Source organism: Agelaius tricolor, unplaced genomic scaffold (assembly GCF_023055355.1).
Source record: "Agelaius tricolor isolate 1412-34295 unplaced genomic scaffold, bAgeTri1.0.p SCAF_11, whole genome shotgun sequence".
Taxonomy (NCBI): domain Eukaryota; kingdom Metazoa; phylum Chordata; class Aves; order Passeriformes; family Icteridae; genus Agelaius; species Agelaius tricolor.
The window spans coordinates 16,556,459-16,583,560 of record NW_027269271.1 but is presented as its reverse complement, the minus strand read 5'-3'; the positions used below and the strand labels follow the sequence as shown (position 1 = coordinate 16,583,560).

Sequence of the window (27,102 nt, the reverse complement as noted above, 5' to 3'; positions counted from 1 at the left end):
CGAGATTCAAGAACTACATGTAAAGAGGAGCATGAACTATTGATGGACAGAAAACTGGTCCCTCCCTAATGGCATTAAAAAGTCCCTAAGTATTGGAAAGCAGTAATAATTTTCTTTCTTTCTAATGATCTCAGCATCTCAACACTTAAATGTCCTGAGTGATGAGATACTAATGTAGCTTAGAAGTATTTCAGGCTTATTTTTATTCCTTGTAAAAGAAAGTATAAAGCAAAACAAAATAATTCTATCAGCATGGACAGATTCTCACACAGTGAGAATTACTAACATATATAGTGTCCAGAAAATCTGTAACTTCTGTACCAGAATATATAAAGTCCTTCCACAAAGATGCACAATAATGCCCCCCTGAAACCTAACTCCTTTTAATGAGTTAAATAAATAAACATGCACTTGTTTAGAGTTCAAGCACAGACACAGTGTCTCTAGGAGCAATGCATACCTTTGTCACAGACAGTGGTGTTAAACATGTCTGACCACCTGCAGTGAAGTTGCAGAAAACTTCAATGGCATCAGAAGGACATCCAATATTTGGGTCAATCCAGTATTTTCCTATTAGTATATAATTCCAGACAGAAAATAAAACCAAAATATAATTACTACTAATTTGCTAAAATATTAACACTTCTTGGCAAATATTACATGTTATCACTATGTCTTCACAAGGAAATGAAAGGAACATGAAAGTGTTCTCACTACTAAAATTATGCTAATAACAGATACTGAGAAAAATTACCATAATAAACCACTTCTGACTACAATTACATGGACAGCTTTTAATAGGGGGTTTTTAAATTTGAAATATTGATTCAGGAACTTGTGAGATACAATGACTGTCAGTGTACCTGACAGTGGTAATGTATGGTATGCAATTTTTTCATTAGGAATCTAGAATCTTGCAAGATTAGCTATAAATATTTGAAAAACTTCAAATCACAAAATTGCACTCAGTTTCAAATTTTCTGGATACATCTGTTTGCTAATAGATATTATCTGTCTCATATTTATATATTAGACAGCTACATACTTCTACCTTTAAAATTCAGAAATTTTATCTTAAAAGCTGAAATAAATCTATTTGTGACAGGCCCACCGCAAGAGAATACAATAAAAAAGAATAAAAACATTAAATCTATCAGATCAGAATTTGCATGCAGAAAGCAACACTTGGAAGCAGCACCTTTCAAAGGTACTTGAGTGAAAGTGGCACTCACCATCTGCCACTTTATGATCACAGTGGAGCAGATCCCTGCAGATGCGTGCTGGGTTATCCCGTGTGCCAAGAGGGTTCTTGATGCTGTGCAGTAAATTGCTAAGGTAGTGGAGCGTTTTGAATATCTCTGTACTCTGATCTAGCAAAGTTACTTCAGTATTCTGGTATTTCTGCCAAGGGCCATTAGCAAATGTGTTACCACAAGGAAGTGTCACAACAACAGTATATGCAGTAAGAGTCAAATGTCAAACGGCCATTGAATAGCCAGCCAGAATCCAAGTGTTTATATGAATGCAGTCAGCCATGTAAAACCACCTAAGGGTAACATATCCCAATAGACAAATCAGGACATTTTATTAAAACTGACAGAATGGTGACATTAAGGCAGGTTTAGGTCATGCAAATTTGTCATTATGATCTATTGACATAAAAATATGGATACAAGGAAGAAAAGGAAAAATTTGGTGCATTTTTAAAGTAAACTTAGAGATTTCAGATTTGAAATAGCGAAATTTACTCTTGGACTTAACCTAAAAAATATATGCACATTTATTTGACTTCACCCATATAAGGGATTTTCATGCAACCAATGCAGCCAGATACCTATATGTTGATTTTTCTTTATCAAACCCTAAATGCTACTATTGTTATCTATGTCTGAACAGATACAGTCCACTATGTGTGATAGTAAATTTTCACTACTACCAATTATCACAAAAGGTAGAAATCTTGCTGCTTCTCTTAATTTCATTTCAACTCTATCCTGTAAATCCTAGCATGTTTCATTACATTCTATAACTTGCTATCAGTTATTAATTTAAACTAAGTCTTTGAAAAGAAACTGTTATGTCCTCAAAAAATAAAATTATAATTGCATTCCCTGTATGATAATGTAAATACGTTTAAATATATACCTCCATCTGCAAGGCAGCATTTGACTCAAACAAAGCTTGAACAGCAGCATTGAGATCCACTTGTTTCTAAAAAACAGGTATTTCAGAATATAAAGTGATGAAAAAGAATATACAAAAGTGCAGGTGGTAAATTCTTTGAACAGTGGAACAAGGAGTACATTTGAAGAGGATCCTGTTATTGTCCCTTTCAATAAAGCACTGGTTAGGGTAGGTTAGGCTTGTTACAGAATTTACCCTTGGTCCTGGTGGTCCAGGTGGTCCCTGGAAAATGGGAAAAAACATATATTAGGTGCTTCACATCTTTATATAGTATAATCAAAATGGAAAAATACAGGCAGAGTTTTTTATGCACTTACAGGTGGTCCAGGCTGGCCCTGCCGTCCCTGAGGCCCCTAGAAGAAATGGATATAGAATGCAATAGTTATACATTAAAGTTTCTGTTTTTATATTTATGTATTTATTAAATCACAAACACGTCCCAGTGTGTATAAGGAAGAAGGTGTGATATCAGCTGTGATAAAGTTGTGGATTATTAGTTACTATTGTTAAAGTAACCTTGCACCATTTACCATATGAATATTCACGTTGGAATTCCTGTGTTGTCTGGTTCCTTGTTTCTCCAATTACTTCTGATATGAAGGGAACATTAAAGGTCATAGAAAGTATCAATATATAATGTGCTATACATTGTGCCAGTGTTATATGTATGCTGAGAAGATAAGTACTAGAAGGGGTAAATAATCACAAGAACATTTTAAATAATGTTATCAGTTACTGCAAAAAACTAACTGATCCATTTTAATCCATGAGTATGTGCCAGGCTTTTATCAGTTTAATTTATCAGCAGTGTCAATTTTCAGCCAGAACATGTTTTGTTCATTGTTTTACAGTGATATGGCAAACTTCCTCTTTATTCAAGAAGTTATGCCCTTATTTTAGTGTGTAGGATGATTGCAGAGGAGAGGAGAAGGAACTGCTTTTCCCTAGCTTACAGTGCCTACAATGCACGTAAATCTGTGTTTTAGGCTGCCTTAGGATTGAACATGGACCTTTCCAGTACCCATCTGAATAATTCTTTCAAATATTTATTCAACTATTCACATTGAGCTAGAATTGGTTCTGGACATTTATTAATATGCAGTGACAATTGTGTCTCTGTTAGGTTCTTCAAGCTCTACATACTCAAAGCTTCTAGGAGCTATTGTAACAAACAATGGCACAGATGATCACAAGGAAAAGAACAGGTGGCAGTGCCTTAAGAAGAGAAAAAGAGAAGGAATGAAAGGCATGGGCTAGATCTGCACCTTAAATTACTAAAACCCTTTCAACACAGCTAAGTCAATTTAAGCAGAACATTCTTTTGTCAGTGCTGCTTGTACCAATTACTTGAGCACAATAAGCTGTTCCAACAAAGCCCTCATACGTCAGGACGGTCATGCTAGAACAAAATCTCTGCCAAAAGTGAAATAATCTGATGTGACGTGGTCACGCTGACAAACGTTGTGAAACTGATCTAGTCAAATAGGAATTAAGCTGTAAATCACTTGATAAAGTAATAACAAGTGTTTCTGCTGTGAGATTTCACAGCAAGCAAGGTCTCTGTGAGTGTCACTTCATGCTACAACTCCTGAACTCGGGTTGTGCTCAAGCTGCCAAAAGCAAGGGAAGCTGGAAATGGTTAAAGACCACCAGATTAAATCTAATATTAATTCATGCATATTTTAAAATAGGATCTCAAACCAGATAGGAGCAATGTACCTAAGTCACTGAGGCTGCAAATTTATCAGTACTTAGGTCCTGAGGCAGAGCACGTGGTGGTGCCAGGGAATGCATCTGCTGGGGGCTACAGTGGCAGCTGCACAAGTGAAGCGTGTCTGCACATCACCTGCCCTGGCCGTGCTGAGGGCTCAGCTGCTGCATCATGAAGGATGCAAAAACTGGGGCCATCCTGTAATTTCAAGCACCAGCTCTATGCAAGGCTATGTTGATGGCTATGTTGCCTCAAATGGCTTTGAGGGAAGATCCATGTCTTGTATATGTTCTTTGGAGAATAGAGGAAATTCAAAACTGAAGCAATTTCTGGATGTTTAGGTAGATGATTTTCTGATACTTAACCAAGAAGACCTTAATCAGATAAGGTCTATGGATTGTGAGCTTATTTATTTATTTATTGTGAACTTTTCAGCTGATAGATCCTGACCCTATTTATTTATGTTTCATCCCCTTACACCAATAGAAGGGACTGGAAGCCATCTTTTAAGTAGATATTTAATGATTAACTTCTTTATAAAAATGGTAACCATTAATGTTGGCAAAAGAAAATAGAAGAACAATTTTAGCATATGTAGTACTAATAGTATGGATATCCCTGTGGGTTCTGTGTGAAGTAACTAGCTGTCATTACTTTTCTGAGTTTGCTTATTGCCCAGCTTGAAATTTCTTTGAGATCCTATTATTATTATTAAATATGCATAAAATATTGTTGTTATTCATTATTAGAAAACTGTTCCGAGTTTACATAGATTACATTCATTATTCTGGCATAGTTCCTCAGCTATTGCAAATCAATTGAGTTTCAGAGCTATACTGTTGTATGCCAGCTGGGAAGGCTGACTCCACATTTAATTAATCAGGTCAGGTGCTGTTAGACTGCTCCAGGATACCTTCAGTCTCATGTGAATATATTACTGGCCTGTCTGATCATGCTTGGCCAAGTATGTTTAGAATAAAATGAAAGAGAAAGTGTGAAAAAGAATCTTGAGAAACAAATTTGACATTGTAAGGATATATTTGTTTATCTTGGTTCAGAACTTGATTATTCAAATACCAAATCAAGGAAAGGTAAAAAGTCTTCAACAGTTTGTCCCTAATAACCACTGCTCTTGGATGAATAGATGTCCTTGTTCTGAATGCTGAGATTTAGACATTCCAGTATATTTTTCAGATGACTGAATGCTTCAGTTAATGTTCTGTGTTCTTGGCATATGTCACCTTTAAAAGACTCAAGAAGTCTTGGGACAAGAGTGGTTCAATTTTATAGTGGTTTCTGAGATAGAACTGAATGTTTTAAAAATAAAAACCTGCACTGTTCCAATGAGTTTAAGGTATTTTGCAAAAGAGGAATGTCATTTGTCTTGATCCACTGTCTCCTTGCCAGTAAAACCCATGGGAAAAAAAAGGAGGTAAATAGTGAATGCTATTTGTGAACTACTTTGTGGAATATCACATTTCTTAAATGCATTAAACTTCAGAGAGCTATAGCAATTATCTTTACAAATCTTTAAAATATAATGATACTGCACAGAGTAGGGATTTTACCAATGTTCTTTCTTTCTGCTGCAGAGCAGAAAACTGAGGCTAAATTACACTTTTCATGAACTAAGTTAATTGCTAAATGTTTTACTGGAATGTACCGGATTACTTTTACAAATCTACTTAACTTAACCTTTGGTCGCGTTAGAATTTAAGTGAGAAAAGTGTAATTCCAGTCCATGAAAACAAAAGCAGAGACTAAACCAGTTAGTTTCAGGGTGTTCTTAATTCTTTAATCACTCCATTTGATTGAACAGAAGTTCAAAGGCCAAAATCCCAATCTTTTACTAATGCTGAGAGGCCCTGACTTTACATACAATAGTACATACACTTAACTATGAAAGCATGAGCAATCCCAAGGACATTCATATTTTCTAAGAATTTTTAAATTCTTGAGGAGTGTATTTTTAACAAAGAATGTGTGCTTTACCACTGGCCTCAATAAGAAGACATGATTTTGCATTCCATGTCTTTCTGGGGATAAAAGGACATTTCTTGCAAGTACTGAACTCCGTAACCCTGACAGACTGAAAAATCTAACTAAATATACTACAAAGAGGTTAAAATCTATGTGATTCTAGGAAGAATGCCAATATAAATTTTAAAGGTATAAATTAAAGCTCAGAATACACAGTTGGATGAAAAAAAAATTTGGTCTCCTTTGAGACCAAATAGTAGTTGGAAATAAATCCCTTTTTTGAGGGAAAGTAATGTCACTGTATATGACTTAAAATTAAACATTCTTCTTCTGAAGACAGCCTTACTAGATTAACTCATCATGAGGAATTCAAGAACTTATTTAGGAAATAACTTCTTAAACACCAGCACCAATAATGGAAACAGATGTTTCTTGTTCACCATTCTGGATGTTTTTTTTAAGGATTATTCTTGGATTTTTTTTTAAGTGTCAGCATTTTTAGCTTTATGCTGTCATAACAATTCTTATGAACAAACAGTAGAAAAAGACAGCTAAGATGTATAACAGCAAATTGAGAAAACAGCTTTCCTCTTATTCTGAGATAGCAATTGCCTCAAGAGCATTAGAATTAAAGAGGGGAGTTCTCCAAGACGCAGAAAGAAGCTTCTTTCCAAGCTTTAGCTCTTTAAAATGTTATGAATATTTCAGATTCATTTTTCAAAATTTTATAAGGCAGTTTGATTGAATTTTTGGAGGTGGCTGCTAAAAGCAAAATACAATAAGTGAAACAAAATAATTTTAAGTGAGATGGGGTGAAAGGCAGGGTAAGAGAAACAGGAACAGGATCACATCTGCTAGTTACTGGAAAATGAACTAATTATACATCTGTCATAGAAGGTAATATAGTTATCAACTTTGTGTTCATAAATTTGTTGTAAATATGATAACTTAATGACTTTTCACATAGCCATAATTAATTGGAGACTTTACTGGCTCTAACAAAATTTAATATTAAATCAAACATTCACGAATGTAGAACAACTCTTGCTGAAAAATGAAACAGCAAATTCATAACCCATCAGTGCTGCCCACAATTCCTACAGCTGGAATGCATTGCATGGACACCCACCTGCAGGTCTGGGCTTCTCCTGAGCTTCTCCCTTTCTAGACAAGAAGATCCAGATCTAGGACCATGTGCATGCTGTGAGCCACTAGATCTTTGACAGCAAATATGACTCAAGATTTTCCTTTTAGATCTGAACACAGACAGATTTGAAGTATGCTCCAAACTGCTGTATGACCAGGGCCCAGCAGCTCACACCCACGGGGCATATCTGCTTAAGTCAACTTGAACAAGAGGGTCACACTTCTAAACCCAGGCTGCCAGCTTTCCTGGGCAGTGCTCTCCAGGAGCACAACACAACTGCCTGGCATGCAGAGCATATTCAACCCAACACAGAAATAGATTTTACACAGCCAAAAGAATGAAAGCACAAAAGTCGTTTCATCTTACCATTTCACCCCTCGTGCCCTTTTCACCTCTTGGTCCCTGTAAAAGAGAGCAGCTGTTAATCTGATATGCTTTCTAGCTGCCTAGGACTGAAATAAGCAGATTAATATCCATGAGAATTATACTGCTCACACGAAAAGTCCAGTCTCATCTGTGGAAGTATTTACAGCTCTGGGGGTTTAATTTTCCAGTACCACTAGAAATTGAAATTAGTTGAAAACATCTTGTGATTCCTATATGTGGAAAGCTGTGTTCTTCAGCTTGTATGTTTACTCTCAGTAATTTTATCTGTTGTCTGTCAATCAGCTGTGTTCTCCACAATTTCATCCACATTCAACATCTTTAGAGAACAAAACTCAATACTCTCCATCACTGAAGAAATCCATTCATCACATATGTTTTTACTATGTTATTAGTTCTACTCTCATAATCAGATTAGATGCTATTTTTCTGTCCCTGTTTGTGGCTGGTTTTGCACTTATGTTCCCAAGGATGGCAACAATCTAAAAGTTCTTCACTGGAAAAATTTTGCATCTTAATGGCTGCATTTCATAACATGTAGAAGCAAACTTCAACTAAAATGCTTTCTTGATGATAATGGCAAACTTTTACATTCAATATGAAGTCTGTTAAAAGCCTTCATACAAGTGCACACAGCTGTAAAGTTTTTCTCCTCAGTGCAATTGAAAAGAATGGAGCAAGACAAAGTACTGATTTTTCCAACAAGTGGAAAGAATTATATAAGGGACATTCCCCTTCTTTCTATTTCCCTTGTAAATATTTGCATTTATTACTTTTATTGCATATTTACTATTTTTATGATTATTTTGAATGTTAGACATTCTCATTTACTCCAAGTTTACTTGATCAGGCAGAGGAACGTTCATGGTACAAAGAGTTTCTAAAACTGCCTTACATGGTTGGATGGTCTGGAAACATGAGCCAAGGGGTTCTCTTGCAAAACAAATCTGGCTCTGGTACCATGAGTGTGACAAGAGATGGAAACAGGAATGAGGGCAGAGGTCCCCCAGTGCAGAGAACCTGGGGTGCACTGGAAGCTGTCAGAGAGGCCACAATGATGTTTGAAGTGTAACAGGGACCTCATCAGCACCTGGAACAGCATTACAAGGGCTCACAGGCACTCCCAGAGTGTCTAGAGGGGCACTCTGAACAGTTCAGCCCACAAGAAATGAAAAATAAACTATATTGAAACTGAGTGTGGATATTTTGTAGATATATCTCAGACCAAAGGCTGAAAAAGAATATCCAGGTGGCAATTCCTGTGCGCTGTTTTACACCTTGGCTTGCCACTGCCCCTTTACACGTGCTGTCTGCATGCTGTACTTAGGCAGAAGACCATTGCAATTACTTTTTTGTTACTGGTTTTGGTCATTTTTTTCTTGTTTGTACTACAAATGCCAGAGTCACATACATTAACTTACCAGCATGGTATAACATGTTGCTATTGACAAACAGAAAAATAAGAAGGTTGCTAGTTGAAAAACAAGATGATTAAACCAAAGGGTAATGAAACAAACAAATTATGCAAAAGTGAAGGGAAACTTACAGGTCTGCCAGTTGGGCCTGCTATGCCTTCTTGACCAACAGGGCCAATATATCCCTGTAAACAAGCAAAGAATTTATTAGTTGACCATGTTTCCAAAATGAAGAAAATCCTCATGACATGTCCTGATTTAAAGTTGCTCAGCACACAGACCTGTCAAATATCCAAAAGATCATGGTGGTATTCTCTAAATACTGAGTGCACATTACAACAAAATCAGTAAGGTAAATACTTAGGTAATTTGTAATACTCATGCTTGGAAAGCCCCCACACATTCTTTAATGTGAAAAGTGATGCACTAAAAACAGTGGAAACTTAAGCACTCTGATTACAAAAGACCACATATTTATTGAGCTACAACCAACTCTATCTTGAGCTATATTACTGCCCACGAGGACTCTTGTATGGCTGCCAGTAAGTGCTGCTAAAATGCCACTTTTCAGTTCCATTTCACTTAGAGCAAACTGCTCGTGTCCAGTGTTTATCTCATATAGGAATGTTTAGAAAAATAAAGTAGCTATTAGAACAGTCCCCTAAAGCTGCTGCTCTGCACCTGGTTAACTGAAAAATTCAGTTCTGTGATGGCCAAGTGGCAGTGAGAGAACATGCTGTAGTAAGGCCTCCCAAGGTTCAGCCTTTCACACTTGATCCCACACTGGATGCAAAAAATGCTCATGATGTTTCCACGGTTTTGGGTGAGTAGCAAAGCAGAATATCATGAAGAATGAGCTAGTGGAGGTTAGGAACATTTTAGATAAAATGAAAATCTTCATTAAAAAAAAGACTACCTACTATTAATCAATAATGCCTGAGCACCACTGTGTCTTACTACAGGCAAAGTTTGATCCCTATTTTCTTTCGCTGTAGAACACAGTTACACAATGAGCAGTTTTGCCAGTAAGAAGAATGTTCAACAGATAAAGAAATACAAGGTCATAAAGATTACACTAGGAGAGCCACACTTAGCCAGCAGAGCCTGCTTTTTTCTTTCAAGATTAAGGGCCCAGCTCTGTTTGTGTGTCTGTGTGCACGATGTAACCAGAGCAGTGTTGCTTCTAGACTCAGACAGAAAGGTTTGGGTAGAGACTTCTGGCCTTGTTAATAAGAAAAAGGATTATTTTCTATGTTAAAAGCATGTGCCACTTTCAAACCATCCAAACAATCTCTTTCATGTAGTGAAACACTTACAGCTTGGCCTGTTGGACCTTTCGGGCCCAGAATTCCAACTAAGCCAATGTCCCCTGCAGGGCCCTGAAAATGCAAAGGAACAGTTTAATCCAACATGGACATTAGCTACCCACTTGTTTCAAACTCTTGCAATCAGTGAAAGGAAGATAAGTTCTAAGAGCAGTAAGAGTGAAAATATCAAGTGCACTGACCCAGAATGTCTGTCCTGAGACAGGGAGTACACAGTTCTGCCTACCATGTTCCAACAATCCAGAGATATTTTGAATAAATTAGTGTTAAAGCTGATTAATTCTATGCTTTCATAATGTTCTCACTCTGTAAATAGCTTACAATCTAAGACAAAAGAACGAGCACATACTTTTGGACCTGGGAATCCTTGAAACCCCATTAAACCTTGATCTCCATCTTCTCCCTGCAATAGGAGCAGGCATCCTTAGCATTAGTTCACCTTGCTAGCTCTTGAACTGCTTGTTTTGCATCAACCACTGTGATTACATACAATCTGTCCTTTCAGCCCAGGCTCTCCTGCTGGTCCTTGGTCACCTGCTGATCCTGGAAGGCCTCTTGTGCCTCGCTTGCCTGGATGACCTAGAAGCCCTTTCTCACCCTGCCAATAAGAAGAAAATATATATTTTAATAGAATTATGGAAGTTGCAGATGCAAATACAGGTTTCCTGTCAGAAGCATGGAACTTGCTTTCCCCTTAAGAAATACTCTTACTGCATTTATTTTATTTCCCGCAGGAAAATAATTAAGCATACACTAAAATGCAAAAGCAGTGACTTGACTGCTCCTTGACTTGGAAATATAAAAACCATACATGTTGGATCAATTCTAGTATGGTATCTCTCAGTGTAATCAGTAAAATTCACAAAATTAAATACAGAACAGACAGGTTAAAAGTGAATTTTAAAAATAATCCTCTGAGCAAGACACAGTGTGCTTGTTGAAGTCCCTGCTGTTAGACTAAAAATCCGCATTGATTCAAATGGGAACTAGACAAGTTCCTGCAAGAGAAATCCTCTGAGGACTATCAAATACACTGAAGACATGTCTAGCTCAGGAGGTTTTTGAGGTGCAATAAAAGCTGTGAAGATACAGGTTTCATGCTTTGTGCTGATGCTCTTTCCCAAGTTTTACCTTTGTGTTACTTGCCTTGAGTCAGTATCTGCATTATTAATGCTTATTCTGTAGTATATGTGGCAACAGTTTGCCCTCAACTCATCTATTCCTTGCCTTTCTCAGATTGCAGGCACTTCTGAGCAGGAATTACTTCCTACAGCTCATTGCCTAGGCAAAGAAGTAAAATTCAGACTGGAGGCACTGGCAATAAACACTGCAAATAATGAACACAGTTTATACTAAAGAAAATGATAACAAAGACATTATTGCCAGTTTCCAAGTAACTTAAGGTTTTAAAGAACAGCTTATCAATAAAATCTCACAAAGAAAATGAGCTAAGATAAAAATAATGATTTTACATAAAAAAATTCTGTTGTAAATAAAGAAAATTCTATTCAAAATTAAGAAAATCATCTGTAATTGTTACTTGTTTTCTTGTTTTAAAATTGAAATGAGTCTAATTTATATGAGGATATGCTGATATCAGGTACCTGGAACTGCCTGGAAAATGGAACACACTCAGATTTCTTTCTTTCTGAAAGGCCTAAAAAAACCCAATTTAAGTCCTGTGATAAATGATATATTTATTAGCCCCCAAACCTGAAACTTAGGCTTGAAGTTATGGTAATTCTCTGCTATTAGATTGCTGAAATGTTTGAATCATCCTGACTGTTCTAGTAGCTACCGAAGTTTAGAAATAAGTCAGGAAACATCTGACCCTAAAGCTGGAGTGAACAAATACTAAGTGTTTTGATGGCTTCTGGAGTTGGGAATAGCATTCAGATGGATGAGACCTCTATTTTCAAGTCACAGTTTATAGAAATGTTGTAAACCCTTCAAATAAGGCTTGATGTCTTTTACTCACATGATTAACAGCAGTGTGGTGGCTCCACAGCCACCAAATGCAGCATGAAGAATAAGCAGTATCAGCAAAACTGTAATTAAACAACCAGATCCCATGTATGTACCTACCTTTAGTCCAGGTGCTCCCATGGGCCCTGGCATGCCTGGCAATCCCTTGGGACCTCGAGCTCCAGGATAACCTGCTAGACCTGGTAAGCCTGAGTTTCCTTTATTGCCCTTAACAAATTGAAAATAATGGTTTACATGTAGAACAGTCAAGCATGCTTTTTCATTGTATGCTGAAACAGGAAAATTACATAAAATCAGCCAAAACCACTTAATGCTGTCTGTATATATGGACACACAATGGTAGTACGTCAAAATATATAGAAAGACAATGATCAGCGGTATCATGTGGATTTCTGCAAATATTCCAAAATTAAAAGGCTGAAAATTGTTTGAACTTCTCAGTATTCATCTTTTAAGAAGAAATAACTCCACATGAAACAGAATGAGACTACCTTCCCAAAGAAATATTCAAAATTCAACATGTTTATTTCTAAGGAACAGGCATGCTGGTAATACTAGTATGGTTGTGTGGACTCTGTAAAGATTCACACACAATAACATTACCAGATGAAGAAAGACCAGAACATTTGTTATGAAATTGTATGAGAACATCAACCTATCAACAAAAGCAACTATTTTAAATGAAAAAACCTGTTAGTGAGTAGGTGGAGTTTAGCCACTTTTGACATGCCACAAAATAGAAATTTGCTACCATACAAATGAATATTTCTGTGGTGTAATTTAATAGAAATATAAGCATAAAGAAATCTTCCTTATTTCCTATGACATCCAGTTAAGCACTCATAGAAATAAAAAGGTTGTATAAAACATGATTTTTGTATTAAATATAATTTTTTGGGCTTTTGAATATGGTGATGTGGCTTATAGATTGATGGACTGATAAACTTACATAGCAAAAGTTCTGCTCTTTTTATTCATTGCGGCAGAAATCAGTTATAAACCTCTCTTTGTACAAACTGTAATGGGGTAATGGAGTTGTCTTTACCATGATTGTATGACATTTTCTGTGGAAAGGCAAAAATGTAAAAATCCTTTGGGGTGATTCTCCTAAATCCAGCTCCAAAGAATTTTAAGAACTTGGAAGAGGTTCATGACCTGAGAGTGGAGAAGCTTGAGTAGGGTGCACCTGCCCCCTACGGGTAACTTGCTTAATTTTCTCTTTACTCAACCAGATTGGAAATTCATACCTGAAACAACAGTGCCTCATCCAGCACCTTGGCTAATTCCTAACTCCAAGTCTAACTCAGTAATATTTTATAACAATTACTGATCCATCTGGGTAGAACTACTGAGAAATTCATACTGGAAATCAAAATGGTCAGACTTTCAATGATGAGAACTACTCAAGGAATCTTCTCCCCCTCCCTGAAGGGACTAGTTGAAGATCTGTGTCACTGCTCCCAGTGGCAGCAGTCACCACCTTTGGCCCACAGCAAAGAACAGTCAGACAAAAAACCCATTTCCAAGAATGCTTTTAGATACCTCACATACCTAATACTCTATTTCACTGACTTTGGACATAGCTTCATAATTATTTAGGTGGAGAGACATAGGTTACAAATGCAGAGTCAATAAGGAAATGTGGGATTATCTCAGACCCTAAGAGGAAATAGTCTCAGTTAAGCTAATGTTCAGGACCAGAATTGTGCAGCTTCTCTAAGAAATGACTTTCACTTAGCTGTAGTTACTACTGTCATATTCCAATGAAACTGTTCTCACAGCACACTTCCCTTACACTAACTTTATATCTTGGCTGGAATATTAGGAGCAAAAGAGAAGGAAAATAAAAAATTGGTCTAATTTCCAAGATACTCAGGGAACAGAGAGTGGTCTCTTCCTTTTAAATACCTTAACCCTGGAAAATTCTGTAAAATGCAAAATGACATTGAGGAAATGTGGAAAGCAACTTACCTTAGGGCCAGGCTTCCCCGACAGCCCAGTCTTTCCAGGGTTCCCAGGAATGCCCTCTGGTCCAGGGTACCCAACTACTCCTTTCTGCCCTGGGGGCCCTGGTTTTCCCTTGAAAAAAATTCAAATCCAATATAGCACAGTTTGCTCTTTTCATCTTCACCCTCCCACAACTGGATTTCAGTCACAGTAGTTCCTAAATCCTACATAACAACAGACCCAGTGATATGAATGAGTAGTTGTGGAGGGAGCTCTGAGTTAGGATGTTTGGTTTAGAATTCTACTGGGTTAACCATAGACTTGCCCTGCCATGGGATCTGAGCAACTTCAGCTGAAATCATGGGACTGATTCGTGTGCCAGCCTGGAAGATGCCTGAGAGTGTCAATTCTTAAAATGAAGTGAGGAATCCTGATAAAGTCATCTATTTATCCCTGGAAAAAACCCAACCATACACCTTTTTACCTTTTATTTTACTAAATGCTCAGTACTGGACTTTCACAAATTTATGCTGTTCAAATTTGAACATATCAAAAATACAAATTTGTAATATGGCAAGTTTGTGGTAACTGTTGCTATACTTGCACAAAAAAGGCCTCATTTGGGATGTGCTTTGAAACTTCCTCAAGTTCTAGTTTTACTGTATCCTCATTTCTCTGTATGTCCCACTTTCCTATTTCTCCTTTGCCTGCTGAATGATCCCTGCAGCCCTCCAAAAGAAAATGCTGAGTATTTCCAAAGGACACACAGTTCCTTGTCTTCAAAAGGCTCCTCTTGCACTCTGCCCAGCAGGTACAAGCTCTGTGCAACAGCTGCTTTTCTCCAGTTACTGACAATGTTTTGATGTGAGGTTGTAAAAGTTATTTACAATATGTGCTTGTGTGGCATTATTTATTAGGGGACCAAAATAACCTTGATGCATTTTGTTCTTGGTTATGTTTACAGGACACCTACTGCTTCCTGCTCTGGTTTCTCCCTCAGGGAGAAGAGCATGCAAGTCAGCTCCTCTGCAGTTACTCAAGAAAAAACATTAAAATTTCAGCTCAGGGCAAGCAAAAGAAATAAATAAACCTCAAGGCATCTACCACATGTATCCATCATGGACATAAGGATCCAAACTTCTGTAGGCTGCAGTGGATCAAAGAACTGATGGGGTCAGAAGTGAACACAAGTACAGTTCTGTGCAATATAATGTGGTAACTTCCAAATAGACTCCACAAATGAGCCAATTAAATAACTTCACAAGTGGTAAGGACCTTGTTGTTAGTTGCACATCACTTCCATATGCTGAGTAACTGAATATAATTCAGTATAATTTAACAAAATTTCAAAAATCATTCATATTCAAAAATGAATATGGAAAATAAAAAGGTTCTTCAGAGTGAACACAAGACCTTCTGGTAACCCTGACATGATTCAATTCTGGTTTGATTAGTTAGTATTTTCTTTGTTTTATAATTTGAAAATAGGCTGTAGAATTTTGTTACTTACAGGAAATCCAGCTTTGCCTGCTTGACCTGTTGCTCCTTTCTTCCCTGTATGTCCCTAGAAGTCACAAATAGCTGTGAACTGACAAATGTCTAAAATTCAATCCCCTAAGAGGAGCTAAGGATTGTTCCCCTCTAGTATTCATGTTCACATTGCCTGGCTTTGGACCAGATTATTCTCATTTCAGGAGACAGCAGAAAGTTTTTCAAGTAAAAGCAAATACATTTTTGGCAGAATTGTGTATGTTTTTTTCCTGTTGTGAACCAGTTTTTAGAACTTTTCCAACAATAATCATAAAATGTTTTTCATCATGAATCTGGTAATTTCCCCTGAATCAGCCCCCCCTCTGTGAGGAAGGGCACTTTTATTGCATTTCCTGTACTCTTCAAAAGGGAAGTCATGAAAAGTAGGCAATGTAAATGCACTGAATGTCTGTGGAAGAGAATACTAGAAAACAATAGTGTCACGTATCACAGATGTGAACATTTGTTTGTATCTAACTACAAAAAAGATAAAATTTGCTTAAAACCAGAATTATTTTCATCTTTACTGATCTAGAAATTGGTAGTCTTAGAAAACTGAGAGAGATACTGAGCAGATAACATTCTTGTAAGTGGTTTAGTGGCACAGGAGGTCATGCATCAAGGAAGAAAAGCTCAGAATGGTCAAAAGCTTCTCAGAGAACTTTGCTATAGGATAGTCTGCACAGAATATAAAGATTTATAGCATCAATTTTATCCTACCTCTAAAAGATGCAACCACTGAAGAACAGGAACAAGTATAACACTTTTTAGCATAGAACAAGTAGAAAAAGTTTTCCAAGATTTTCTAGGCTAACTATTTCAAAAACACTTCTTAAAAGTTATGCTATCACTACCATGCTGCAATGACACAACATGCAATAAAGTGAAAAAGCCTAGGTTATTTTAAGTGTAAATGTTTTATAATTATGCAAATATGACAAAACCAGCAAAATGTTGTTCTATTGTCAATTTAACACCTTTTTTGTTAAGAATGGTATAAAGAAGTCCACAAGTCAGAACTGGAATGTGCATATTCAAATTACTTAAGATTGTTTTCCTTAAGATTTCTGGATGCATGTAAAGAAAACCCAGCTGATTCAGTGTTGCAGTTGGTGGGGTTAGCTTTGCAAGGCTTGCCATGGCAGCACCAGCAGTGGCACTGCAGGTAAGGCTGTCACTGTGCTCACTACTAACACTTCTGTGGAAATCTTTAAGCTCTCATGGGCAGCCCCATGCTGGGTATTGGTTCTACATTAGTAAATTGCAGTATTGATCTGAGGGGCATTTGCAAGACAAAGAAAACATTTCTTCAAGAGGAACTGCTGATTTTGTCCTGGGATGTGAGTAGTTTGTAAGAGCAATATATCCAAGTTCACAGCTGAAGTACATGTTCACGTCTCCACACCAGGCTTCCTTCCTGTTGCTCCCCAGTTCCAGTCTACTACAGATTCTTGTAGATACCTACAAAATGTTGAAACTCTAACAGAGTTGCTTCATGGAACTTTTCAGACAAACTATGTCATTTAAATTGCAATGGTAATTGGTATTTTAAGAAATCTTATAGCCAAAAGCTTTTGAAATCTCAAAAGCCAATGACATTCAGTCCGTGGAAGAACATAAACACTTCTGGCAATTTTCAACACACCACCAAGATGAGCTAATATTTCTAAAGAAAAAGATTTGGTCTTTGATCTTTGTCATGCCTTGCTCTGTCATTATTTCTCTATATTCTGTAGCAAATTCCTTATTCCCAGGTCTCTGAGAATTCAGTGCAGTGCAGTACCAGGAGGCTTCATTTACAGATCAGAGAAGCAAAATCCCAGTTGGCCTCCAGAGCTACTTAAACACAAGAAACTCCACTTTAGGGGATAATTAAATATCACTAAAACGTTTCCAAAAGAGCTTCTCATAATGCTTGATATCACTCCAAAGTAAAACTACTTGCCTATCAAATAACACCTATTTACTAACCAAGATCATTATGCAATTTTCCACTTTATATTTCATTTTGTCCCTGCAGGTATGAAAAGGAAACCCAAACACTCAGTTTTAGCCTTATGGAACAGTTTTCCAAGGATAGCCAGAGAACAACAAAACCCTACAAATTCCAGGTAAGTGCAGTTTTGGTTTACTTTTTTCTACTTACTTCTGAACCTCTTTCTCCTTTTAGTCCTTGCTCTCCCAATTCACCTGGCTCTCCCTTTGAAAAGAACATACATTAAATAAATTCCAGGAATCATTTGAATGCAAATGAAAACATATTTTCAACAGTCAATAGAGAAATCTCCCTTGTTTGAAATACTTACTGGAGGTCCTTGTTGTCCAATAGGTCCTCTAAGCCCTGGAAGACCTGTATGACCCTGGAAAAGAGAAAATATAACATATTGCAGCAGAGTAACTCAGGCTGCCATGCTTAGTGAGCTGCAGGCTTCCTTGTAAAGCCCATCCTGGGAGGAGTCAGGTGGACCCAGATTCATTGACACAACCTACATAAAGTATGGTCAGATCTCCAAGATCAAACTCTACAGAGTTTTTATTCTTTACATTTTCTACTCCAAGCTGCAAGTGGGAATTACATATTGTTTAAACATGTCTGCACTTCTGTAAACATAGATTTGGTTCATTCATTAATTACTATGTCTGTCTGTACTACTGTGTAACTTGGATATTCCCTGTCAAGGACTGTCTCGTATTTCAGTGAACTGCATCAGTGATAAGCATAAGTTACCATCCAATTTTTATTGCTGAAAGACTGAATATAATTCATGAATAATTTTTAGGATTAGATTTTAAATAAGTAGTGCTTAAATTTCAGAGAAAAATGTTAACTAATACAGTATTACAGAAACACAGAACTGTTTAAGTTAAAAGTGACATTTTGAGATAATTTATGGCCTCTTTCTCAAGCAAGGCCAGCTAGAAATGATTGTCCAGGACCATGTCTAGTCAAGTTTGCAGTATTTCCACAGATAGAGACCCCACAACATCTCTGGGCAGCCTGTTCTGGTGCTCAGTCATCTTCACAGTAAAAAAAAAAAAAAAAAAAAGAAAAAAAATTCAAAAGGAATTTCATGTGTTTCAGTTTTTGCCCTTTGCCTCCTGTCCTGTCACTGGACACTATAGAGACAAGTCTGTCTACCTCATCTTCATTTCCTCCCATCAGGTACTTGCACACACTAAGGTCACTGGAGTCTCCTCCAGCTGAGGAGCTGAAGCTCCCATGTCCCCCCAGGAAAGATGCTCAGGGTGTTCAGGAGTGCAGCAGTGCAGTGAGGGACCAGCACAGGCACCCCTGCACAGTTGTGAGGGAAGGTGACACTGCTGCTGCATTACTCCACATGTCTGCAGAGCATGCCAAGCTCAAATAAAAGGATAAAACCCAAGAGGTATTACCTTGTAGCCCTCATCACCAGGCTCTCCTCTATCTCCACGCTCACCACTTCGACCCTAGAGAGCAAACCAGGGAGCAAACTGTAACAGCTGAACTGAATATAATGCTGCAGTGAAATATGAACAGAAAGCTGGGATTTCTCTTCAACTATCCACTGAGAGGGAACTGAGGAATACAAACATAAAGGGTAGCTTGGATAAAGGAACAAACATGATATTTTTCTAAACAGAATGCATTGCAGTCATACAGTAGCCACATTCTAAATTTTTTTGTAACTGAAGACTAGAAGCTAAAAGATAAATATTAGATGGTGCTTAATGAAACAGGAGGGAGAATTGACCTCAGTGGAACTTCCCCAGATTTATACTTATATATAAAACATATATATATATATATGTATATATATATATGTGTGTGTGTGTGTGTGTGCGTGTGTATGTATAAACTTAGAATCTTAAACTTAGAATGGATAAATGAAGTGACTCTGGTCTCAAGAAAGACATGCAAGGAAAACTCTCTTATGGCTTCTGTAAGACATATCCATTAAAAATTGGATCCTTTCCTGAAATGACTTGCTGCACTCAAAATCTGCTTTAATTTTGAAGTTTGTACTAATAATTTTGAAGTTTGTACTAATAATTTTGACAGATTCATAAATGCTGCAGAGATACACTCCACATATGAATTCAGTACAAAAATGGTTACAAAATGCAGTCCTCTAAATCAGCTGAATTAGTTTGCAGTGATAATGAAATAAGTCAAAACATATTTTTGATTAGTAAAGCAATCAAGTGTAACTCTGGTTAAACAGGGTAAAATTATTTTTTAAAATGTGCTGATCTAAACACAGACTAATGGCATTAATGCAATTAAATAGAGGGCACAGATGTTTAAGCAGGAAAGAGCATACAACAGCATTTTCAGACTGAGACTACTCATTAAAGGACCATCATTCTATATTTTTGTACTGATTCCTGAGACAATGATATAAAGCTTCAGAAATAAATGCATTTGCTCGTGTCTTGAGATGCACTAGTATAATTTTTTTGAGAAAGAAAGACCTACTGGTTCACCTATGGGCCCAGGTAGTCCAGGGACTGTATTGTCTTCACCTGGGTAACCCTAAAGCAAAGCAAAGTATTAAAAAATGTTAACTTAGAAATTCAACTTCGTCTACCATGCACATAAGTTCAAATGCTGATAAAAAGCAGAGAAGACGTTGTATAGATGCTAAAAGTGAATATGATCCTTATGGTTTAATATAGTAGATATGGTAACTCCATTTTGACATTCACCTACATGTCCCAAAGACATTAAGGACTAAAAAAACCTAATATCTGCTTTATTCTCAAAGGCAGCTATAAGAAAAAAAACCCAACTAACTGAACAATATCCATGCAATCATGTCTCTGTTTAATGAAAAAAAGGATAAACAGGATATTTGACAAGGGGAAAAAAGAAAATTTCTTCCACTGTTTTGAGAAATACATGTAATAGAAAGAAAAACAAGAGTACAGAAGACTCCAACATTAAGTCTGAAGTGGATTAAAATTCAAATATTAAATAACTGTCATCCAAGTTAATAAACAAAAGATTATCTATTCCAGATGATACCTAGCAATAATAATGCAAAGAGACTCACAATTTAAATATGATTAAGGACTTCTACAGTGCATCAAAGTAGTTTTTCAGAAGTGACCCAGCAACCTAAACACTTAGCTGTGAACGAATCAGTTTTCAGTTTTTGTTTCTTAAATCATATCAAAACCTATTTACAACATCAGCCACTAAATGCCTATTCAGACTATTTATTGCAAAACTCGCTCCAGGTTGTAGCTCTGTGTCAAGGGCAGCTCCAATCCAATCTTCATGAAGTGAATCCATGTACCTGCCCTCTTGAGATCACAAGGGTTTCAGTGAGCATACAAATTTGTTTTCAGCATTTGAGACTTGAGAGAAAAACAATAAATTTGACACTAAAATAGCAGTACTGAGGCCACATCCTGTCCCTAACATTTTATATTAACCACAGACATTTGTCCATCCTAGCTGGACTTTCAGGCAAATCTGTGGGTGTACTCACAGGCTCAGAGTTAAGTAAATATTTAGCTGGTTCTGCACTGATTATTTTTGTCAGCAGTGCTCGCTGAGGGCAGTGGTGCTGTCTGATACAATAGACTGTGTTCTGTACAATGGGTACCTTGTGCTTTAAAACCTCAAACATTTTAACAGTATAATTTTGGACTCCAGCTCTGAATGACCCATTTCCTCACTTTGCATTTCTTTTCCTAGTCTTTGACAACACTAACAAATACTGCAAATGGTGGCTTTTGCTGCTTGCTGTGGAAAACAGTGGGTGTGCAGTAACATTTCCTCCCTTTATAACTTCACAAATCAGATCAGTGAAACCCATGTTCATACCTTTTCTCCTTTGGGGCCTGGGGGCCCTGAGGGCCCTGGAGGACCCTGGTGACCCTAAAGAAACAAACCAAACACAAATTATTAAAAAAAAAATTTAAAAAGTAATTAATTCCAAAATTTCTTTTAGCTACTTGCCACATTTCTTTTTCTGCTTGAAAATTATTCTAAATCATGTTATGACAACAAAATCAATGGCAGAAAATGGACTGTGTGCAGGAAAAGCTCTGGGAACTACAAGTTCTGATAGGGCTTAATGCAGCTGATGGGAGCTGGGCTGGTTCTTGCTTCAAGGTTGGGGTCAATGATGGGTGTTTTTGTTTGGAAAAGAGACTGGACAGTCTGCTCTGTAAGAGGACGACTCAATCTATGATGATTTTCACAGCCATTTTTCAGTGAAAGCCACAATATCTTTATGTCTTTCAACTAACATAATTCAATCAGTTTCTGTTACTTAAATGGAAACTACATGGCCAGACAGTAAGCAGAGGTGGTGGTGTTTGCTGAGCTCTCTTTATAATGAATAGCTGTATTAGCTTTAGAGGAACTTTATTCAGGAGGGATGAGATACTTTGGATAAACAACAGTTGAAAGTTTATGGTAAAACCCCCCTGTGAGCAAACTAAAAAAAGCCAGGCATCCTTGCTCAAGGCTAACAGTTCTGAGTAGGCAAACACACCACATAAACATACGTGAGTCCTGAAAATATTTGTGTAGTCTAGATACAGATTCCTAGGATATTTGAAATTGGAATACCACAGAGCTACTTTGGGATGTATGTGTATATGAATTCAGTAAAAAACATACCCCATAACCTGGAATTCCTGGCTCTCCTTCAGGTCCCATTCCTCCTAGATGTCCCTGTTAAATGCAGTAATCAGAGAGAGAAACGAGCTCCTTTGTAGAGTACTACAACAATGCCTACTATATAAAGTAAGCACTTGGAAAAATCTTGAAATATTGACATTTGACACCATGGACAACTTTCTTGTAGGTCCTACTTCATTTATTAAAGAATACTGGGCTTTTCATTCTTCTGTGGAAAAACTGGTCAATGTTTTGAGTCCTAACCTTATAGTCTTTGTGCATAATTAAATCAAATAGATCTGAGCTTTGAGAGGTGAGGAAGAACTCTCTTTATAAGTACTAGCATGCTAAGGGAAGAAGAGGGTGGTCATCACCTCAGAAAGTTGACTCCTACTCTTGAAAATATTGGCCATTGGACATCAAACTTTGCTTCTGTACTTCATGAGCTCAGGAGAGCACACTGCTGCATTCAGTGGCCACAGGACCGGACTGGGACAGGCACTTTGCCTCTCTAGTGGGGAGCCTGGATGCTTCTGTGCATCTGCCACACAGTATGGAGCAAGCCTGGGGAGCTTACTATGAAAAGAGCTAAAAGTTAATGGAATATAGACTTAATTCAGTTGGCTTTGGACCAGATTCCTATTTGATAGGAGTAGTAGCCTTCATCTGAAGTGCTTTGTTTCAGCCATGGCTAAGGTATGTGATAGCAAACCCCTTGATTTTTGTTCCTGGAACTGGAAAGGTTTATAAACACCCACAGCAGTGAGGTGGTATGTGGAGTGTGAGACATGAATGTTCCATGGTATGCTCTGCCATCCCACTCCCATAACTGCCAGATGACCAAAAGCTTGAGGTGGCTCCTTCCAGGTCCATGCCCCAGGTTTCTGTCTGGAAAGGTGAACAGGTCTCATTCTGATGCTGAAAGACCTCTGCAAATAAGAATGTTTTGTACTAACCATGGGACCTCGGGTTCCTCTTGCACCTTTAGGACCAGTTTTTCCAGGTTGGCCAGAATCACCAGCAGGTCCAGCTTCTCCTGGAGGGCCAAGCTGCCCCTTTTCCCCCTGTTGGTATTATTGTATTAAAAATACTAAGAGATTGACACTAAGTTTCAAAATGCAGTTGATGCTTAATCAAAATGTGTAACAGCATTTTTTAATAGGTATGACATTTACTGTATGTTATTTACTGTAGTTATTAGAATGTCTGAGCTCAGAACTCTGCAGTATAAAAGAGTCTCTGCTAAAGCCTTCCCATTAAGTCTTTGTTTTTCTTTTGGTCAAAGCTTGAAGCAGAAACTGCTCTGAGTTGCAAAACCACATCTTGATACAAATTTAAATTTCCTAAGACCTTGAATGTTATTGATTGCAGAATGATGACAATTCTAATTGCTATGGCTAACAAGTAAAAAAATTGGCTTGAAGCATGACACAAAACAGGGATAGTTTTGGTTCAATGGAATTCTGTAATGTAAATCTGAGTTTCAGATAAAAGGAAGGGAGCTGGGGAAGATGAAAAATACTACCTTCTTTCCTAAACGGCCCCTCTGACCTGGATTTCCTGGTGTTCCTTCAGGGCCCTATAGATTTTATTAGGGAGAGAAAAAGAAATGTTTGAGAAGGGCCTAGAAACATGTTTAACCTCTGCTCCAAAATGCATTAACTAAGTAGGCTTTGGTAAAGCAGAGAGGTGGGAGGAAAAATGTCATTAACTCTGTCTTCAAGCAAGTTATTAGGGCTGTCTCAATTTATAGCATAAACAAGTGGGCAAGTTTCAGGGATTATTTATAAAAGTAATGGAAAGGCACTGCAAATAAGGGTGAAAAAAACCATTAAGTCTTGTCCACACAGAAAATGTTACTTTACAGATTTGTGAAGCTTATTTGTTGCTTTGTAAGCTACTGTTTAAGGAAAATGTAGTATTACTCTCACCTCCAATGAAACACTTAGACAATGGGCTATAGGAAAATGATTTCCATGTTTAGACTAGGATATTATGACTGTCTGCATCCCTAGAACGAGGTCAAACCAGAACTGTGATGTGTACACTCCCAGATGCCAGGGAGGACAAGTGGAGAAGAAGGCAGCTCTACAGCTGCCTTTGGAACATGTAGAACAAAAACATGAAAAATCCCTCCCTACCCACATCCTCCCAAAAATCGAATTGCCAGACCTGCCTGTCTCACTGAGGCACAGAAACACTGCTGATGTTGATTATTGTACACAAGTATAATTACATAAAGCTTAGATATGCCAGGGTTGAGCTGTTTTACAATAATTTCAACATATGAAACTTCCAATGTTCCCCAAAACTACCAATTCAAAATAGAGTCAAAGAAACAAAACTTGTTCTGCAGTGCACTAAGAGTGCCAACAACCAAAAGAACACTTTTTTCATTTCCTAGAAAAAGTAATTCACAGTGAAGAACCCAGGACAAAAGACAGCAGAACGTAGCACTGATGCTTAGAGGACAGAGTGGACAGTGCTCCCAGCCATGAACAGCTGGAGCTCCAACCAATGTTTTGTCAGACCCCACCATCACACAAGAGCTGCACAGAAGGCAGCCAGAGGACTGCAGGTGAGAACATGATGGTTTTTGGTAAGGGAAACTGGTCTGATTTAAGCTACAATAGTTGCTTTGGAAGCTGTGCTCCAAAATTGTTCTCATGAAGGAGTTGTATGCAGTTTCATGGATGGATTTTAGTTGCTAGGAGTGATGCCAGAACAAATAGGCAAACTGATCTAACAATGTTGTCTGTGAATTCTAATGCTTGTCTACTATTTGATCTGTGTATGTTTGATGCCACATTGTTTGGAGAGGAGAGAGCTGAAGTGAGAGGCTCCAGGTTGTGTGGTACATGTGTCTGGATGACAGATGGTGAGGAATCACTATTTGCCAAGAGGTCCCATATTTAAGAGAGGAAAAGCATTTGTCTCCTCTCTCTACCAATCCTGAACCACATTGGAAGCTTATTTAAATACAGTAATCTCCAATTACATAGAAAACCAGAAAAAATCAAAAATAAAGGAAGAATGAAAAATTAACATTGTTTACTAAAAGCAAACAAGCAAGAAGTCCATTTCAACCAGAAAACACTTACAGGAATTCCCATTAGGCCGGGTTCACCAGGGGGCCCAGCAATTCCTGGTAATCCCATCTCTCCTTTTTCACCACCTTCTCCAACAAGTCCCTGGTCTCCAGGGTCTCCCTAAAACACAGTAAAAAACCCCCAAAAATCCCTTAGTCAGCCTGCTTCTACAGAATTACTTGTTCATAAGGAAAGGGAATTCTGGATCTCTGAGTTTGAAAAAAAGCCCACTGAAACTGATGTGAACCTTACTAGTCAAATTCAGATCAGGCTCTAAGTTAGGGTAAAGCCCTTTCTATCCCATTCCCACACTCCTACAGCCACATTTTGCCTCATCCATCACCAAGTATCTGAGATTGTTCTCTATGACATCCCCTGTGCTGGCACCTGTCCCAGTCCCTGGCACAGCACTGATCTAATTTGGGGAGCAGAGCAGCCTTGGGCTTGCTTCCTCCAGCACTTTAGTCACCACAGACAAAAGCTGTACTCAGGTAAAACTTGCTCTTCTTTGTCAAACCATTCAGCTTTGCAGCCTTTTCAAGCTAGGTATGTACCCAAAAGATACAGAAAAGCCTGTACTTTACAGGACCTCCTATGTTAAAACTAAGTGCACTCAATGGGCTTAGTTGATCTGGTGCCGACCTAGGATAAAAAAGGGGATTTGGGTCCTTAGGCTAATAAGAGTACTTTAAATCTGCTGCAAAAATTTAATGTACCTTTGGGCCATCTTTTCCTTGAACACCATCTTCTCCTGGAGGCCCTGGTTCACCCTTATAGAAAGAAGCAGTTGAAAACAAAGTTATTGCCGATATTTCTTGACTAGTTTTATATATGTTTATTATCTTTTAGACAACTTTTAGTTGCTGTTACAGTTTATTTATCTTCAGTGTCACAGCCATGAATATCTAATGCAAGAAAACATACAAGATGATCAGCATTAGAAAAATGAGGCAATACTATGCCCATATAACCCTGGAGATTTAGTCAGTGGCACTGAGATTTTGTTTGGATTCAGAGTATATAACACATAATTACAGTAACCTCAAAAATATACCAGTTCTGTCCTGAAACTTCCATGTTTATGTGGTAACTACTGTATTGGTATGTTTACTGTAGGGCCATTTATCATTAGAAATATTTCAACATTATAATCACAGAATCATCAAGGTTGAAAGAAAGCTTCAAGACCATCAGTCCAACCATCAGCCCAGCACCACCATAATCACATTCCCAAGTGCCACACCCAGATGCCTCTCAAATACTTCAAGAGACTGTGACTCCACCACCTCCCATGGCAACTTATTCCAATGCCTAACCATTCTTTCAGTGAAAATTTTCCTTCTAATCTGAAGGTTCCAATCTGAGCATCTCCTGGTACAACTTAAGGCCATCCATTCTGTCCTTTGTTTGCTGGCAGAAGAGTCTGACCCCCACCTCACTACAGCCTCCTTTCAGGTAGCTGTAGAGAGAAAGGAGCCTCCTTTTCCTCAGGTTAAACAACCTGTGCTCTCCCAACTGCTTCTCAAAATCTGTGCTTCAGCAGCTCCATTGTCCTTCTCTGGACATGCTCCACACCTCAGTGTCCTCTTTTGAACTGAGACCCAGAACTGGACACAAAGTTCAAGGTGCACCTTCACCAGTGCCAAGTGCAGGGAAAAATTCACTGCCCTGCCCTGCTGGCCAAACCATTGCTGACACAGGCCAGGGGGCCATTGGCCTTCTTTTCATTGGCCACCTGGGCACTGCTGATCCATGTTCAGATGGGCTGTTGACCAGCATCTCCAAGTC

The 27,102-nt window shown here is 37.9% G+C and overlaps 1 protein-coding gene across 3 annotated transcripts in view; it reads right to left on the bottom strand.

The window, feature by feature from the left end:
• Positions 1–27,102, bottom strand: part of COL24A1 (collagen type XXIV alpha 1 chain) — a 120,002-nt gene that overhangs the window by 2,850 nt on the left and 90,050 nt on the right. For 2 of the 3 annotated variants that reach the window (XM_071436357.1, XM_071436358.1), the window contains 23 exons: positions 26,031–26,084; positions 25,327–25,434; positions 23,751–23,804; positions 23,182–23,289; positions 22,226–22,279; positions 21,422–21,475; positions 20,066–20,122; positions 19,003–19,056; positions 17,916–17,969; positions 17,756–17,809; positions 15,590–15,643; positions 14,104–14,211; positions 12,232–12,339; positions 10,637–10,744; positions 10,496–10,549; positions 10,138–10,200; positions 8,953–9,006; positions 7,389–7,424; positions 2,502–2,537; positions 2,380–2,406; positions 2,146–2,211; positions 1,233–1,401; positions 461–570 (listed from right to left, as the gene is read on the bottom strand). In XM_071436357.1, the coding sequence (XP_071292458.1) occupies positions 461–570; positions 1,233–1,401; positions 2,146–2,211; positions 2,380–2,406; positions 2,502–2,537; positions 7,389–7,424; positions 8,953–9,006; positions 10,138–10,200; positions 10,496–10,549; positions 10,637–10,744; positions 12,232–12,339; positions 14,104–14,211; positions 15,590–15,643; positions 17,756–17,809; positions 17,916–17,969; positions 19,003–19,056; positions 20,066–20,122; positions 21,422–21,475; positions 22,226–22,279; positions 23,182–23,289; positions 23,751–23,804; positions 25,327–25,434; positions 26,031–26,084 (1,644 nt within the window). Of the gene's footprint in view, positions 1–460; positions 571–1,232; positions 1,402–2,145; positions 2,212–2,379; positions 2,407–2,501; positions 2,538–7,388; positions 7,425–8,952; positions 9,007–10,137; positions 10,201–10,495; positions 10,550–10,636; positions 10,745–12,231; positions 12,340–14,103; positions 14,212–15,589; positions 15,644–17,755; positions 17,810–17,915; positions 17,970–19,002; positions 19,057–20,065; positions 20,123–21,421; positions 21,476–22,225; positions 22,280–23,181; positions 23,290–23,750; positions 23,805–25,326; positions 25,435–26,030; positions 26,085–27,102 lie in introns of those variants that run through there. The other variant, XR_011680612.1, reaches the window with a different exon arrangement.